The 15,880-nt window shown below is 53.6% G+C and overlaps 1 protein-coding gene and 1 long non-coding RNA gene across 2 annotated transcripts; one reads left to right on the top strand and one right to left on the bottom strand.

Moving 5' to 3' along the window:
• Positions 1-734: 734 nt before the first annotated feature.
• Positions 735-15,200, top strand: TULP1 (TUB like protein 1). Its single transcript, XM_042237051.2, has 15 exons — positions 735-827; positions 926-977; positions 1,349-1,427; positions 1,682-1,858; positions 2,529-2,678; positions 3,649-3,750; positions 3,838-3,954; positions 4,275-4,393; positions 7,473-7,478; positions 7,571-7,741; positions 7,904-8,016; positions 9,013-9,124; positions 9,205-9,303; positions 11,619-11,790; positions 14,613-15,200. Exons 1-15 carry the CDS (start codon positions 781-783, stop codon positions 14,744-14,746), a joined length of 1,650 nt encoding a protein of 549 aa, XP_042092985.1. The 5' UTR covers positions 735-780; the 3' UTR covers positions 14,747-15,200.
• LOC132658239 (uncharacterized) lies at positions 10,627-15,019 on the bottom strand. Its single transcript, XR_009597557.1, has 2 exons — positions 13,706-15,019; positions 10,627-10,919 (listed from the first exon to the last, which is right to left on the bottom strand). It is a non-coding gene; the product is annotated as an uncharacterized LOC132658239 (long non-coding RNA).
• Positions 15,201-15,880: the final 680 nt, after the last annotated feature.

Genomic DNA, 15,880 nt, shown 5'->3' with positions numbered 1-15,880 from the left:
AACCTCTCCCATGATATTAATCATACCAACACTACATTCTCTTGTCTCTAAGTTTTTTAAAAAGCATGTTCCAGGACTTCCCTGGTGGTCCAGTGGTTAAGACTCTGTACTCCCAGTGCAGAGAACATGAGTTCAATCCCTGGTGAGGAAACTAAGATCCCTCACTAAGATCCTGTGTGTTGCATGGCAAAAAAAAAAAAAAAAAAGACTAGCTGAATCAACAAAACTTTTTAAAAATTCATAAAAATTAACTAAAATATATTTTAAAAAGCATGTTCCTTATCATAAAGAAACACGTTTACATCCAGAATATAGGCATATTTCTTTATAAAGTAATACACATGTATCTGTCAATCCATATATATTAAATATCAGTAAATCTTGATTCTTTTTTTTTATGAAAAACGAAGATACATACAGGATCCGATCTCATGTTTTCTTCCCATGCCGCATTAACCACCACCACATTACAAATCAGCATCTCTAAGTCAAAGCTCAGGGTGTGGGGGGACCTCCTACAGGGCGCCAACCTTTAGGCCGCTGGGGATCTGAGATCTTGTGAGTTCAGCCTCATCTCTTAGTGGGCCAGGCGCGGGGTGGGGGTGGGGGTGGGAAGCGGGAGGGTGCTGTGGGCAGGAGCCCCTCCCACAGTCCTGCCACCCTCTGGTGCCTGCAGGAGGTGGGGGTGAGGCTGAGCCTGGATTAGCTGGGGCCGGAGGCAGAGAAGCTTCTAGAGCTGCAGGGCGGCCAGAGAAGTGGGTGCAGCCAGGCGCAGGCACCATGCCGCTGCTGGACGACACCCTCCGAGAGGTGTGGGCCTCAGACAGGTCTGGAAAGCCCCCACCTCACCCTACCTGAAGCCTGGTGGGGGGCTCAGATGGAGGGTTTGGGGAGGGAGACAGGCTGATTCCTTTGCTACCCTCAGCGGACACGAGGAGGAAGGCCGGAGCCCTGAGGTCCAGCAGCGCACCAAGCAGGTAGGTCACCCGGCTTGGGGAGGAGACAGAGAGCCCCCCACGCAGCACAGGGAGTGTGGGAGTGGGCCCGGTCCCCCTCAGCAGCCTCTGGGGGTCCTTACTTCCCTGGAAGTTTGGGCTTTATTTTGTTCTTGCAGGAAAGGGGTGTTTGAGGGGCATGGGATGTCGCGGGGGGGAATCTGGGCTTTGGGACATTGGAAGTGTCCATGAGACGTCGGTGGGAGTCATCCATTGTGTTCCAGGAAGGGGCGCAGTTCCCCTCCCGATAATCCGCGGTTATTTCTGGCGGCTCAAGGGATTAGAGGGTGATGGGCAGCCCTCAGAGCACCCCCTTTCCTTCCTCTCCCTCCTCTTGACCCCCCACTCCGCAGCGACAGAAGTTGAGGAAGAAAAAGCCAGAAGCCCCAGAGGCCCCCTGCCCCACGGGATCCAAGCCCCGGAGACCTGGAGGTGGGCGGGGGATGGGGGGCGAGTCCCGGGGCGCCCCCAGGGTGAGGGTCCCGTGAGGGAGGGCCCGCAGGCGAGGAACGAAGCGGAGGGGGTGAGCTGAGGGATAGGAAGAGCGGAAGGATGCATGAAAGCCGGAGAGCGGTGTCCAAAGTGAAACAGAGCCCCGGGGAGCCCCCGGAGTGAGGAGCCCGAGGTGGGTGGGCGCCTTCGCAGGAAGGCGTGGGGTCCCTCCTGACCCGCGCGTCTCGGCTCAGCCGGGCGGAAGGGGAAGCCGCGGGAGGAGCCCGCGCAGGGACCCGCTGAGGCCCGGGCAGCGCAGACCGTCTACACCAAGTTCCTCAGGGACCCCGAGGCCAAGAAGCGCGACCCCCGCGAGACCTTCCTGGTAGCCCGCGCCCCAGACGCCCCGGACGCCCCGGACGCGGAGGACGGTGAGCGAACCCCGAGGGAAGGGGGCGGCTGGAGACCAGCAGAGGAGCGGGCGACGGGAGAGGAGAGGTTAGACAGGAACAAAGAGGGAGAGTCGCAGACAGCTGGGGAGATCAGCGTCTGCATCCCTGGCCTTGGCTCTGAACTAGGAAACCCTTTATTTATGCTCGTGTTCTTGTCCCCATTTTCCGGATGGGGAAACCGAGGCACAAAGGAGCGGTTAAGAGCTCTGCCTTAGACTACGGCTAGGGGTCAGCGGGAGCTCAGATGGGTCTGGCTGGGGGTTAGAAAGAGAGACAGACCAGCGTAGGGAGAAGCAGAGTGGGAGAAGCAGGCACGGGTCTCATTAGAAGGGATGGAAAAGGGGAAACTGCAAGATGCCAGGAGGGTGTGTGACAGCCAGAGAGAGAAGGACCTGCAGAGAGGCGCATTTTCCCAGAACAGGATTGCCAAGCCCCCACGTACCCCCGGCTCCAGCTCTCGTGTGACTTGCACACTGTGGAAGACTTTGGGGTCACCGCATTCTTTGAGAATCTTCCTCCTGTTTCTGTTCCAGAGGGCACCCTCCTACCCCTGGCTCCTTCACTGCCTCCCAGAAATCTGGAGAGACTGAGCCGCACAGAGATTAGAGGACCCACCCCAACCCCCATATTGATGAATTTCTACCTACAGGGGATGAGGAGGAGGAAGAGGATGACCTGGAAGATGAAGACGAAGAGGAGGAAAAGAAAGAGAGAGTCCGCCTGCCTCCCAAGAAGCCCCCCAAAGAGAAGGCTTCTACAGACACCAAGGAGAGGAAGACCAAGGCCCAGGGTCCAAAGGGTGGGTGTTGAGGGTCCAGAGAGGGCAAAAAGATACACAAAACTGGCCCCAGAGGGGCCTGGGGGTTCATGGATGTGCAGGGGTTGAGACATCAGAAAGCTACCAGGTGCCTGGACCCAAGTGTTCCATCCTTTGGTGATTTCTTCCCTCTGCATGCTGTGTGCTAAGTCACTTCAGTTGTGTCCTACTCTTTACAACCCCATGGACTACAGCCTGCCAGGCTCCTCTGTCCATGGGATTCTCCAGCCAAGAATACTGGAGTGGGTTGCCATGTCCTCCTCCAGGGGATCTTCCCAACCCAGGGATTGAACCCACGTCTCTTGTGTCTCTGCACTGGCAGGTGGGTTCTTTACCGCTAGAGCCACCTGGGAAACTTCTTCCCTCTAATGATCCTTAAATTAATATGTGCCACCACCCCCACCATCACCACCATCCTCCCAGCCCCCTGCTCAGGGTGTGCTGAGCCAGGGAGGGCAGAGGATTTTCATGTTCTTGGTGAGTTTTTAGTTGTTGTTGTTGTTGTTTTTTAACTCAATATGAATTATATTTATAATTTTTACAAAAGTATCAAAGTGATTATAATAAAAATCAATCAGTAAGTAAATACTGTGATGGTTTCCTGGCTGGGCACCTTGCCCTACGGGTACTGGGGTCTGGTGTAAATGCAGACACATAACTAGGACCTTGGGCCTCTCAAAGTGGGAGGACTGTCTGTAGCTCTGACCAGAGAAGGTTTGGAGGATTTCTGATGGAGATGGGGTGGGAGCTGGGATTCAGAGTTTCCTTAGAAGGCCTGGCATCCATTCATTCAATACTTGTTATACTCTTAGTGTTCATTCAGTTCTTTTTGGACTCAGGGTTAAAAACAAGACAAGCAGAGGAGCTTTGGGCCTCTCAGGGGACTGAAGGGACAATGAGTGAGGTGGAGGGTGTGACTCGTCTTTGTCTAACCCCCACCCTCCATTTCCAGGAGATCTGGGAAGCCCTGGCCCCCCACTGAAACCTCTGCGAGTTAAGAAAAAGGAGGCTCCAGCGGGGGAAGGGACCAAGATAAGAAAGATGAAGAAGAAAGGTGAGCCTATTCTCCAGAGGAGCAAGGGTCTCTGGGTGTGGGGCAGGCGGGGGTGGGGGTGTGACCTCTTCACTTCCACACCAGCAGGGTCCGGGGAGGCTGACAAGGACTGCTCTGTGAGCCCAGGCACGGTGAAGAAGACACCAGCAGCCATGTTTCTGGTTCCCGGGGAGTGCCCAGCAGAGAAAGCTCTGAAGAAGAAGGGTGGGTGGTGAGCTTTGGTGAGCTCTGGTTCCAGGACGTCCAGGGGCAGTCATTTGTCAGTGTGGAGGGACGGGTGAGGACTAGATGGGGTAAGGCGGAGGTTCTCAAGTCGGAAGACTTGGGGGCACCTTGACGCCCACTTTAATAAGCCAAAGACAGGGTCTTCACCTTTCTGAGGTTATTGCTTTCCGATAATAGTGAACTGGAGTTGCTCCCCTGTGGCTGTGGGAGGGGTCCAGGTGAGGCGTGGGTGTCCCTTGTAAACTGTGATGTGCCCTTGCCAGGGTAAGGGGTGAACAGACTTCCACCTCCACCCTCAGGCACTCCTAAAGGCTCCGAAGAGGAGAAGAAGGAGGAAGAGGAGGAGGACGATGAGGCGGCCGCTGTGATGACCAAGAACAGCAATCAGAAGGGCAAAGCCAAGGGAAAAGGCAAAAAGGTGGGAGCCCGGAAGGGAGAGGGTGAGGTCCCTGCTGGGACCAGTGGCAGGGTGTGGGGGACCTGGGTGTGGGGCCGTGGAGTCCCTTGGGGTTGGAATTCTTAGCTCCCTTCTTGGTGACAGGGTATGAGGACAAAGGGAACCAGGTTTGTAGGAACAGAAGAGGCAGTTGTGGGGTCACCAGGCTGGGACCTGCCACCCGGGGGCCTTATGCTGTCTGCCCTGAGCCCTCCCCACTGCAGCCTAACCATCAGACACAGCCGGAGGTGCTTGCATGGCCCCGCCTGAAAGCACACACATTTTCTGTACCAGAAGGTAGAGCACAGTCAGACAGGCACAGGCATACACACCCCTGGGCACAGGGACTGTGACAGCCAGCTGACTGTGAGTTATTATAACAGTTCTACCCTGCTGCTCTGAGAGTGCTCAGAATGCTTCCTCCTCTCCCACCCAGGACCCTCAACCTTCCAGCAACCAAACTATCCAGCAACCAGAGGGTTAACACTGGCCCTCAAGGGCCTCCAGGACCCTCCTCTGAGCCTACCATGTCCATTCTGATTGGGCAGTCTCTGGAGGCAGAACATGTTGTTAAATATATTGAATGCTGCCCCTCCTCACAAACAGGACTCAGGTACCAACATGCACAGGCTGGAATAAGGAAGAGAGAGGGGTCCAGCTGGAGAAAGTGATGAAAGCCTTTGAGAAACAGGCTTCCAGGAATGGAGAGATCACCCCGAGGGCAGGGCCTGGGGGGTGAGGGTGGGGTCTTAGCTTTGCGGGTTTATTCCTTTGTACAAGAGTGGTCAGGTCTCAAGAGACTGATTCACAAGGGCCAAGATCACCAGATACTGATGTATAAACTGAAAGCCCAGTTTATTATCTTCCAGAAGGAATATGAAGGCATGCAGAGCCTTTAATATAGTAGGCCCTTGAAATTCACCGTGTAGAAATGTTTAAATGAGTTCCGGCTTTCTCCATACCGCATTCCAAACATAGTCCTGAGTTTCCCAATATTCTTCTGCAGCAGCCTAGAGTGGAGAAGAGATGCCCACTCACCCGGAGGTTAAGGGCCTGCTTCCCAACACCAGCCTCACTTCACACCCAGTGCAAACCTGCCTTCAGCAAAATGGGCAACCTCAGCCTACCAGGGCTTCTTGGGGGCTCCCAGAGAGCATTTACTCCTCAAATGCACATGCCTAGGTGGCAGTCCCTTCTCTCCCCTGCTGAGAAAGTTGGGGTTAGAATCTCGATTGCCCTTCATGTGAGGGACAGAACATACGAGCAAAGGGTACTAGCCTTTTAAGAACAGAAGGGGCAATAATCAGGCCACCCTAGGGCCTAATGCAGCCAAAGAGTTATTAAAAGTTTTCGATGAGCAAAATGAGCTTATTTATTCATTTGTTGTATTGCTATGTAACAAACCACCCCAAAACTTAAAACAACAATTCATCCTCTTAATTTCTGTGAGTCAGAAATCTAGGAACAGACTCACAGACTTAGAGAATGAACTTATGGTGGCCAGGGAGGAAGGATAAAGAGAAGGGATAGTTCGGGAGTTTGGGATGGATATGTACACACTGCTATATTTAAAATGGATAAGCAACAGGGACCTGCTGTATAGCACAGGGAACTCTGCTCAGTGTTACGTGGCAGCCTGGATGGGAGGGGAGTCTGGGGGAAAATGGATTCAGGTATATGTATAGCTGAGTCCCTTCACTGTTCACCTGAAGCTATCACAATATTGTTAATCGGCTATACCCCAATACAAAGTAAAAAGTTTAATAGGAAAAGAAATCTAGGAGTAGTTTAGCAAGAGTAGTTCTGGCTCAGGGTGTCCCATGAATTTGCAGCCGAGATGTCAACTGGGGCTGCACTCATTCTCAAACCTTGACTGGAAATGGAGGAGCTACTTCTAAATTGGCTTATTATCATGGTGGTTGGCTGGAGGCCTCTCCAGAGGCTCCTTGAGCGTCCTTGTGATGTGGTAGCCAACTTGCCTCAGAGTTCAAGAATGGCCCAAGAGGCAGAGCAAGGCAGAAGCTGTAATATCTTTGAAAGTTATGACCTAACTTTGAAAGCGACCGCCCATCACTTCAGCCTTATTCCACTGATCACAGAGACCGATGTGGGAGGGACCTACACTAGAGTACAAATACCATCTTGGAGATTGGCTGCTACATTCAGTGGGTATTTGCTGTCTGCTAAACTAACAGGCGGCGCTAGTGGTAAAGAACCCACCTGCCAATGCAGGAGACGCGAGACAAGGGTTCAATCCCTGGGTCAGGGAAATCCCCTGGAGGCGGGAGCAGCAACCCACTCTAGTATTCTTGCCTGGAGAATCCCATGGACAGAAGCCTGGTGGGCTATGGTTCACAGGGTCACAAAAAGTCAGAACAACTGAAGTGACTTAGCACATCTGCATGCGCATAGTAACAATAGTAGCTAACACTTCTGTAACTTCTGTAACACCTGCCTAGAAGGCAGAAATCCAAACCTTCAGCCTCACCTCAGTTTACTCCCTAAGAGCATCCATGTATGGAAGGTCTTTCGACAGGCTATGCATCTAACAGAAGACGGGGCAGCATTCAGCATCCACCTTCACCTCTTACTAACTATGTGAATTTGGGCAAGTTATTAAGCCTTTCTGAGCCTCAGCTCCTTCACCTGTATAAAGAGACCAACCACCTCAGTAGTTATAGATAAGAAGAATGATAATATTCCAAAGAGGAATACTTGGAAAGTGCATAGAATAATTCCTGGCACATCGGTAGACTTTCTATGAGTGTCTGTTAAATATATAAACTAAGGTCTGTCCCAGGTATCCACCCCCATCCTGCATACTTCTCAGATGAAACGAACTGAGTCACAGCGTTGTTAAAAATTAACAAACATCATAGACAGTTAGTGGTGGAACCAGGATTTGAACCCAAGCTGTCTGACTCCAGAGCCTTGGCTCTTAACCACAAGCTAAACAGAATTTTAATAAAGCACAAAGCTCCCCACAGCCTGGCAAGCTTCGGGGGAGACTGAGGGGCCTGGGGTGAGCATTGGAGCAGCCTCTGTTCTCTCCCCCAAGCAGAAAGCGGTGAGTTGCCCTGCCTGCCTCCCCGGTCCGGACCTGCTGAGGGCTGGGGGAGATGGTGCTCTGGGGCTGACGCACCCTCTGCCCCGACTCAGAAGGAGGACAGGGCCCCATCCCCACCCGTGGAAGTGGATGAACCCCAGGAGTTCGTGCTTCGGCCTGCCCCCCAGGGCCGGACGGTCCGCTGCCGGCTGACCCGGGACAAGAAGGGCATGGACCGGGGCCTGTATCCCTCCTACTTCCTGCACCTGGACACGGAGAAGAAGGTGGGTCGGAGGAGGGAGGGAGAAGGGAGAGGGGAGGGACCCGGACCGAGGCGAGAGCCAGAATGGGAGTGGGGGCTGGGGGGCAAACGGGCCTTCTCGTCCCCGCACTCCCCTCCCGCTTGCCTCTGTCTTCCAGCGCATCTCCGCTGCCCCTCTCCCCAGGTGTTTCTCTTGGCCGGCAGGAAGCGGAAACGCAGCAAGACCGCCAACTACCTCATCTCCAGTGACCCCACCAATCTGTCCCGAGGAGGGGAGAATTTCATTGGGAAGCTGAGGTGGGGCTGCGAAGCTCGGGGGCCAGTCACCTCTGCCCCGCTGTGCAGAGTGTCCCCACCTCAGACACTCTGGAATTGTCCCCCGGCCCCGGGCTTCTCTATACACATGGACACTTGTCCGCTTTGATGCATGTAGATCACTTGGGGATCTTCTTCAAATGGTTCAGTGAGTTCTCTGGTGGTCTAGAGGATAAGATTCTGGACTTTCACTGTGGTGGCCGGGATTCAGGCCCTGGTCTGGGAAACTGAGATCTTGCAAGCCCCAGGGTGAGGCAAAAAAAAAAGGGTTCAGAGGGTCTGGGCTGGGAGTGAGCTTCTGCATTTCTAAGACGCACTGGGGTGATGCCCATGCTGCTGGTCCAGGGACCTCACTTGGAGTAGGGCATAAAGTCCATGAAAGGGGGATTATGTCTGTCTTGTTCATGGTTGAATTCCTAGCACCTGGCACATAGTAGCTATTCAATAAACAGTTACTAACTGATCAAACGAAATAGTCAGCACCTACCCTGTGTTATGTCTCCCCATATAGCTCATCCAGTCCTCACCACAAATCTGAGAGATGAGGAGAAAGTGAGTCCCCAAGTCAGGCTTTATTTCTTTTTTTTATGTCTTTACCAAACACATATGTAAGGCCTACCTGTGTGTCAGAGGTATTTCTAGGTAACTTGCAAATATTAATCCATTCAATAATCTTATCAAACAAATTGATAGTAAATACTATTACCACGCCCATTTTACAGATGGGGAAGTTGAGGCTAAGAGTTTAAGTCACTTGCCTGGGGTCATACAGCTAGTAAGAGCTGAGGTTTGAAAGCTGCCCAGTCTCCCTGTAGATCCATGTTTTTAAAAAGACTTCAATGCAGAAAACCAGGGGCAGGGTCCTAAGACACACCCATGCTTAAGGCAGAAAGCTCTTAAGCTTGGCTGTGAGGAGGGGTCTGGAAGAAGGGGTGTGGAACCCCCTCAGCCCCGCCCGCAGCTCCACCCTGCTCGCAGGTCCAACCTCCTGGGGAACCGCTTTACTGTCTTTGACAATGGGCAGAACCCGCACCGCGGCGGCGGCACGGACGTAGGGAGCCTTCGGCAGGAGCTGGCAGCCGTGATCTATGTGAGAGCGCCCTCTGTCCCCTGTGCCCTGCGATAGGCCCCTTCCCTCGCCGAGTGGTCTAATGCGCGTCTCCTTCCCAGGAAACCAATGTGCTGGGCTTCCGAGGTCCCCGGCGCATGACAGTCATCATTCCTGGCATGAATTCCGACAGCGAAAGGGTGCCCATTCGGCCTCGCAACGTGAGCCCCGCACCTCCCTGACACGCCTTTCCCTGTGGGTCTTGCTCCCTAGTTACCGGCTTGTAACCCACTTCCGGGAACCCCTGTGGGGTGGGGAGGGGGTGTCCCGCCTACCCCATACCCAACCCGGAGCACACCCATCGCCCTGTCACAGATTCATTCTGGCAACTTGATAGGTTCAGTTTGGAGGGTTTTCACTGAACTCACTGAAAGGAGCACAATAGGGTTGGTTAGCTGTGTTTGTGTGTTTGTTTTTTAGTGTACATCAAAATCAATCGTTCATATATTCATTCAACACACATACATTGAGTACCAAGTATTAGTCTAGGCAACTGCAGACATCAGTCACCAAAACGAATATCTACTCTCATGAACCTGGCATTCTAGTGGAGGGAGACAGACGGTAGACAGAGACTGTGATAAGTAAGTAAATTGCGTAGTGTGTTAGAAAGTGGTATTTACTGTAGAGGGGAAAAGAAAAAGTTGAACAGGGAAAGGAGATGAGATGTGTGTCTAGGTTTTGATTTAAATTCAGTGGTCAGACTGGGTCTCACTGAGCAGATGAAATTTGAAGGAGGTGAGGAGCAACCCTGCAGATATCTGGGAAAAGATCATGCAGGCAGGGAGAAGAGCCAGTGCAAAGGCCCTGAGGCAGGAGAGTGCCTGCTGGGTTTGAGGAGCAGCAAGGTGGCCAGGGTGGCTGCAGGAAGATGAGGTCAGAGAGGTGAGAGTGAGGGGCAGGTGAGCCTGTGTAGCTGGTTTTTACTCAGAGAAACAGGAACAGCAGGGCTTTGAGCAAAGGAGTGATATGATTTGACATAGTTTTAAAAGCAAAGGTTGTTTTTGTGTGTGTGTGAGAGAGGTGTAGGGCAAGATGGAGGGCTTGCCCCCAGAGAGAGGGGGCCTCCTTCAGTGTGTCAGACCCACGCTTTGCCCCTCAGCACCGCAAGCTGAGTGAGCCCGGGATTTCAGAGACGGTTGACTGGCCTGTCTCATACTCACAGTGATGTCACTTTACTCATTTACAATGAAAAAGAATACTCCCGTCAGCTGATCACACATCCTTCCTTGCTGGAAAGCCACACTGGAATAGTCAGAGACCTGGCCAACCCATGGGGCACAAGCCCTGGGTGGCTCCACGCCTGCTCCTCCCATCCTGGAATAGACACACAGATCCTCCAAAGGCGGTGCCTCCCACGTGTGCTTGGGCTTAGTAAGAACTGACACCCAGAGCTGCTCTGAATCTCTCTTCATCATCAGTTCATTCATTCTGCAATCATTTATTAAGGCCAGGTATTGAGGATGTAAAATCAATACAAGAGGTACCATCAAAACAATATCTGATATTTATTGAACATTTACTCTGTGCGAGGAACTGCTCAAAACAGCAGTTCATGCACTATTAATCATTTAATCTTCACAACACCCTGTTATGAGGGAAACTAAGGCACAGAGTTCAGTTCAGTTCACTTCAGTCACTCAGGCATGTCCGACTCTTTGCGACCCCATGGACTGCAGCACGCCAGGCCTCCCTGTCCATCACCAGCTCCCAGAACTTGCTCAAACTCATGTCCATTGAGTCAGTGACGTCATCCCACCATCTCATCCCCTGTCACCTGTAAGGCACAGAGCCATTAGTCAAATACTGTGCCTGCTGTTAGGGTATCTAATTCCGTCCATAACAGTGCAGTGGGAGAAATCATAAGAGCGAGGTGTTAAGGAAATTCAGAGCTAAGACATTTAAATCACACCTGGGGTTAGGAAGGCTTCTTGGAGGACACAATCTTGAGAGGACTCATTCTAAGCCATGAACATGAACAGGGGACAAAGAAACCAAGAAAAGAAATACATGTCTCATGCAGACCCTGCTCCTTCCTTCCAGAAACTCTTCCAGGACAGTTTAACTACTCTTTACCTGTACATCTCTCGAAGCTCAACTCTGAGCTCCTTGTAAATCCTAGAATATCTGGTTCATCCTTGTGATAGATGCCCGCGTGTGGCCTAAGACCCCTTGGGACCAATGGTACAAAGCCCCTCCTGTGCGGCAGATACTGCTTTTCACTTTCCAACGTTCCACTTTGGCGACCCACAGCCAAGCCCATTCTCCCAGACGTACACCCTGGCCAGGTGGATGCCGCAGATACCGTGGGCGTACTCAAAGAAACCCTGGCCACCATGGCTATTGACACCCAGGCTGCACACACATACAAGGGCACCCCAGGTCCCCAGCCACCGCCCCACCCCATCAGTCCCAAGATATCTCAGCCAGCTCTCACTGTCCTGCCCCTAATACTGCCCCACCCCTCACACCCCAGGCCAGCGACGGGCTGCTGGTGCGCTGGCAGAACAAGACGCTGGAGAGCCTCATCGAGCTGCACAATAAGCCCCCCATCTGGAATGAAGACAGTGGCTCCTACACCCTCAACTTCCAAGGCCGAGTCACCCAGGCCTCAGTCAAGAACTTCCAGATTGTCCACGCTGACGACCGTGAGTATCTGAGGACACAAGCCAGGCTGTTTCCCACCACCTCCAAGACCTCAGCCCTCACTCAGATCTTTCCCTCCTCTCTCCCCCTGCCATCTCCTTCTCTCTGTCTCTCTCTCACACACACACACATGCGCGTGCTGGAGTGGAGCTGGCCTTTATTCCTGGAGCCAGAACATTCAGGAAGGTCACTCTCTCCTGTGGGGCACTCACATTGTACCCCTCAAAGAGCCTCAGATATTCCAAGCAGCTGTCTTCGGGTGCATTTTTTCAGGCCCTCGTTCTAGCACTGACCAGAGCCTGGGCAGATGCTGGGCTGTTCTGGGTAAGACTGTGTTGAAGGGACAGTTACGCTACTAGAGTTTAAATACCACTGAAAGGGAGTTCCCAGGCGGTCCAGTGGTTAGGACTTGGTACTTTCACTGCCATGGCCTTGTCAGGGAAATAAGATACTGCAGTTCAGTTCAGTTCAGTTCAGTCGCTCAGTCGTGTCCAACTCTTTGCGACCCCATGAATCGCAGCACGCCTGGCCTCCCTGTCTATCACCAATGCCCGGAGTTCACCCAAATTCATGTGCATCGAGTCGGTGATGCCATCCAGCCATCTCATCCTCTGTCGTCCCCTTCTCTTGCCCCCAATCCCTCCCAGCATCAGGGTCTTTTCCAATGAGTCAGCTCTTCGCATGAGGTGGCCAAAGTATTGGAGTTTCAGCCTCAGCATCAGTCCTTCCAATGAACACCCAGGACTGGTCTCCTTTAGGATGGACTGGTTGGATCTCCTTGCAGTCCAAGGGACTCTCAAGAGTCTTCTCCAACACCACAGTTCAAAAGCATCAATTCTTTGGCATTCAGCTTTCTTCACAGTCCAACTCTCACATCCATACATGAACACTGGAAAAAGCATAGCCTTGACTAAATGGACCTTTGTTGGCAAAGTAATATCTCTGCTTTTTAATATGCTGTCTAGGTTGGTCATAACTTTCCTTCCAAGGAGTAAGCGTCTTTTAATTTCATGGCTGCAGTCACCATCTGCAGTGATTTTGGAGCCCCCAAAAATCAAGTCTGACACTGTTTCCACCGTTCCCCCCTCTATTTCCCATGAAGTGATGGGACTAGATGCCATGATCTTAGTTTTCTGAAAGTTGAGCTTTAAGCCAACTTTTTCGCTCTCCTCTTTCACTTTCATCAAGAGGCTTTTGAGTTCCTCTTCACTTTCTGCCATAAGGGTGATGTCATCTGCATATCTGAGGTTATTTATATTTCTCCCAGCAATCTTGATTCCAGCTTGTGGTTCTTCCAGCCCAGCGTTTCTCATGATGTACTCTGCATATAAGTTACTGAAAGTGAAGCCTAAAAGCCACGAGGCTCTGCCAAAAGTAAAAGTAAAAAAAAAAAAAACAAACTTATGGGCACTTTCCTGGTGGTCCTGTGGCTAAGACTCCATGCTCCCAGTGCAGGGGGCCCAGGTTCAACCCCTGGTCAGGGTACTCAGTCCGACATGCAGCCACTAAGACTCAGCACAGCCAAATCAATAAAAATAAATATGAAAAAAAAAAACCCCATAACTTATAGCCCAGCCCCTAAGTGGCCAGAGAGGATGCTGAGGCTCAGAGAGGGCAGTCCCTTACCCAAGTCTCTCAGCAATTGCAGGCACTTACCCTGGCCCTCAAATTTTATTTCACAAATACACAGTGCTTTCTGTGGACCAGACACTGTTCTCAGGACTTCACAGATACTGATTCATTAAATCTTCTCAACAACCCTGTGAGGAAGGTATTATTCTTATCCCTATTGGAAGGACAGAGGAGGCTGGCGTGCTGCAGTCCATGGAGTCACAAAGTATCAGACACGAACAGAATGCGACTGAACAGCATTTGGCAGATGAGAAAACTGAGGTGCAGAGAGGCTGAGTAACTTACAGCTTGTGAAGGCAGAACTGGGGTCAGAACCCAGGTACTCTGTCTCCAGTGCCCCACTCCTAACCCCATCAAGATGATTGTCTTTCAGGAGTAGGAAGTATAAGTCGAGCATTTCTATTCTCTTTCCAGTGAGGTCAAAGGCCTGCTATCATAGAATTAGGGAAAAAAGATATACTCAGACACAAATAAAAACATCCCCTGTTACAAGCCTGGAGGAGAGGTCCCCACTAGGTTGAAGGGATTTGGATACAGAGTGGTATCTCCTAGGGATTTTCCAGGTTCCCAGGATTGGCTAACATTGAATGAGCTCCCTACCCCCACTCCATCCTAGGGAGGTGCCCCCAGTGTCATCTATCCTGAGGTCTTAAAAACCCATCTCCAGATCACATTTCTGGTGGAGCCTGGTCTGCCTGGGTTGGGGGTATTTTTAGCAACATCCTGTCCCATGGATGCTGGGGGAAGTGTTGGGATTGGGGCTGGGAACCTGGGCCAGATATGAGGTAGGGGCTGAGTAGGGGCACTGGTTGAGGTCATGAGGTTGGTGGTCTCAGGACCTGGGGTCTGGGATAGGGTAAAATCAGCAGAAGTTGGAAAGGAAGGATTCTAGGCATAAGCAAGTTTGACTGGTTACTACAATGCGGGCAGGTCATCTGCCTAGCCCTGGGCAGTAGAAGGTAAGGCAGGGTCCTTGCCCTCAGGGGCTTACAGTGGCGGGCACAGCGGCAGGCAGGCTTATTGGGTGAGATAAGAGGGTGCATGGATGGAGGGTGAATAACTGAGATGGTGGCTAAGGACTGGGGTCCCAGTGCAAGGGTGGGGGCCCTTCCCTCAATGATGAGGGCTTCGTCTGCCAGGACAGAGAGCCCACGAGGTCTCAGGCCGCCCCCACCCGTATCTGTGTCCATAGCCGACTACATCGTGCTGCAGTTCGGCCGCGTGGCCGAGGACGCCTTCACCCTAGACTACCGGTATCCGCTGTGCGCCCTGCAGGCGTTCGCCATCGCCCTCTCCAGTTTCGATGGGAAGCTGGCTTGCGAGTGATCCTAGTGATCTCCCCCAGCGCCCGCCCGCCAGGGCTGGGAAAAGGATTCACGCTGGAGGCTTGCACGGTCCCTTCACCAGAGCCTCTCGATGAAGACTTCTCCCTTGTCGGGGGGCTGACCCCTCACCGTCTCCGGGTGACCTTCATTCACTGCCCATCCTGGCACGGTGCGGGGGCGGGGAGGAGCTCAGACGGCGGGTTGGACGGAGATGAAGAACATCTGGAGCTGGAGCTGCACATCTGGTCGCGGAGCTAGGCTGTGCCGCTTCACCAACGCCACCCCCGCCCCGCGCCCCAGTCACTTCCTGTCCAGGAGCAGTAGTCAGTGTTGTTTTAACCCCCTCTGGGACTGTACTGGGGCTCCGAGGAGCCGGCGCGGGCTCAGAGGAGGGGGCAGGTGATGGAGGACGGAGAGCCGGTACCCACACCCCCAATAAAGCCACTTCCTAGGCCCGGACGGGCAGCGGTTCTTCAGCGCGTGCGGAGAACGAGGCGGCGGGAGGGGTCCGGGGGGCGGACTGGAGGCCTCCGATCCCCCACCCCCGTCCCGCTCCGGCCCCGGGGCGCTCCCGCGTCCCCTCCCACGCGCCCATCGCGGGTCCTACCGAAACTCGGCGGGCTCGCGGTGTCGAGACGCCCCCTGCGGGGGCCCCCGGGGAGCCGGGACGAGGGAGGGCCCCGGAGGTACAGGAAGAGGGGGAAAGGGAGAAATTCGAGAAACAAGCCTCTCGGGGAGAACCAGACAAACCGGGTTCGGGCAGGGCGGGTGCAGCCTTTAGGGCGGGGCCGGTTCTGGGGCCCCGGGAGTCGGGGGTGCGGGCCCCCAGGCCGGAGAGGACGCTCCGCCTCGGCCGCTCGGGACTCGGGGGGTGGAGGGTAAGGAGCCCCGAGGCCCGTGCGCCCTGAGGCTCCGCCGGGCTCCTAGTGACGCGGCACCCGGGCCCTGGCCCCGACGGGAGCCCTGCCCTCGAGGCTGGAGCTCCGCCCTCGGCCCCGCCCAGGCCGGAGCCCCAGATTCCGGCGGGGAACCGGGGAGGTGGGGGAGTAGCGCCCGGCGTTCCAGGCAGGTTAAGAGCGCCGCGCCGGGCGGGCGAGGAGCGAGGCGCCCGGGCGCGGAGAGGCCGGGCGGGCCG

This window comes from Ovis aries, chromosome 20, assembly GCF_016772045.2.
Source record: "Ovis aries strain OAR_USU_Benz2616 breed Rambouillet chromosome 20, ARS-UI_Ramb_v3.0, whole genome shotgun sequence".
Taxonomy (NCBI): Eukaryota; Metazoa; Chordata; class Mammalia; order Artiodactyla; family Bovidae; genus Ovis; species Ovis aries.
Note: the sequence above shows the minus strand (reverse complement) of the source record. Positions and strands in the feature narration are given on the sequence as shown.

Bases quoted from the DNA above. Each gene is read 5' to 3' on its own strand.
- TULP1 (XM_042237051.2), top strand. From the start codon at position 781: ATGCCGCTGCTGGACGACACCCTCCGAGAGGTGTGGGCCTCAGACAG. The intron at 1,859-2,528 runs GTGAGCGAACCC...TTCTACCTACAG, and splicing joins CGCCCCGGACGCGGAGGACG to GGGATGAGGAGGAGGAAGAG. The intron at 9,304-11,618 runs GTGAGCCCCGCA...CTCACACCCCAG, and splicing joins TGCCCATTCGGCCTCGCAAC to GCCAGCGACGGGCTGCTGGT.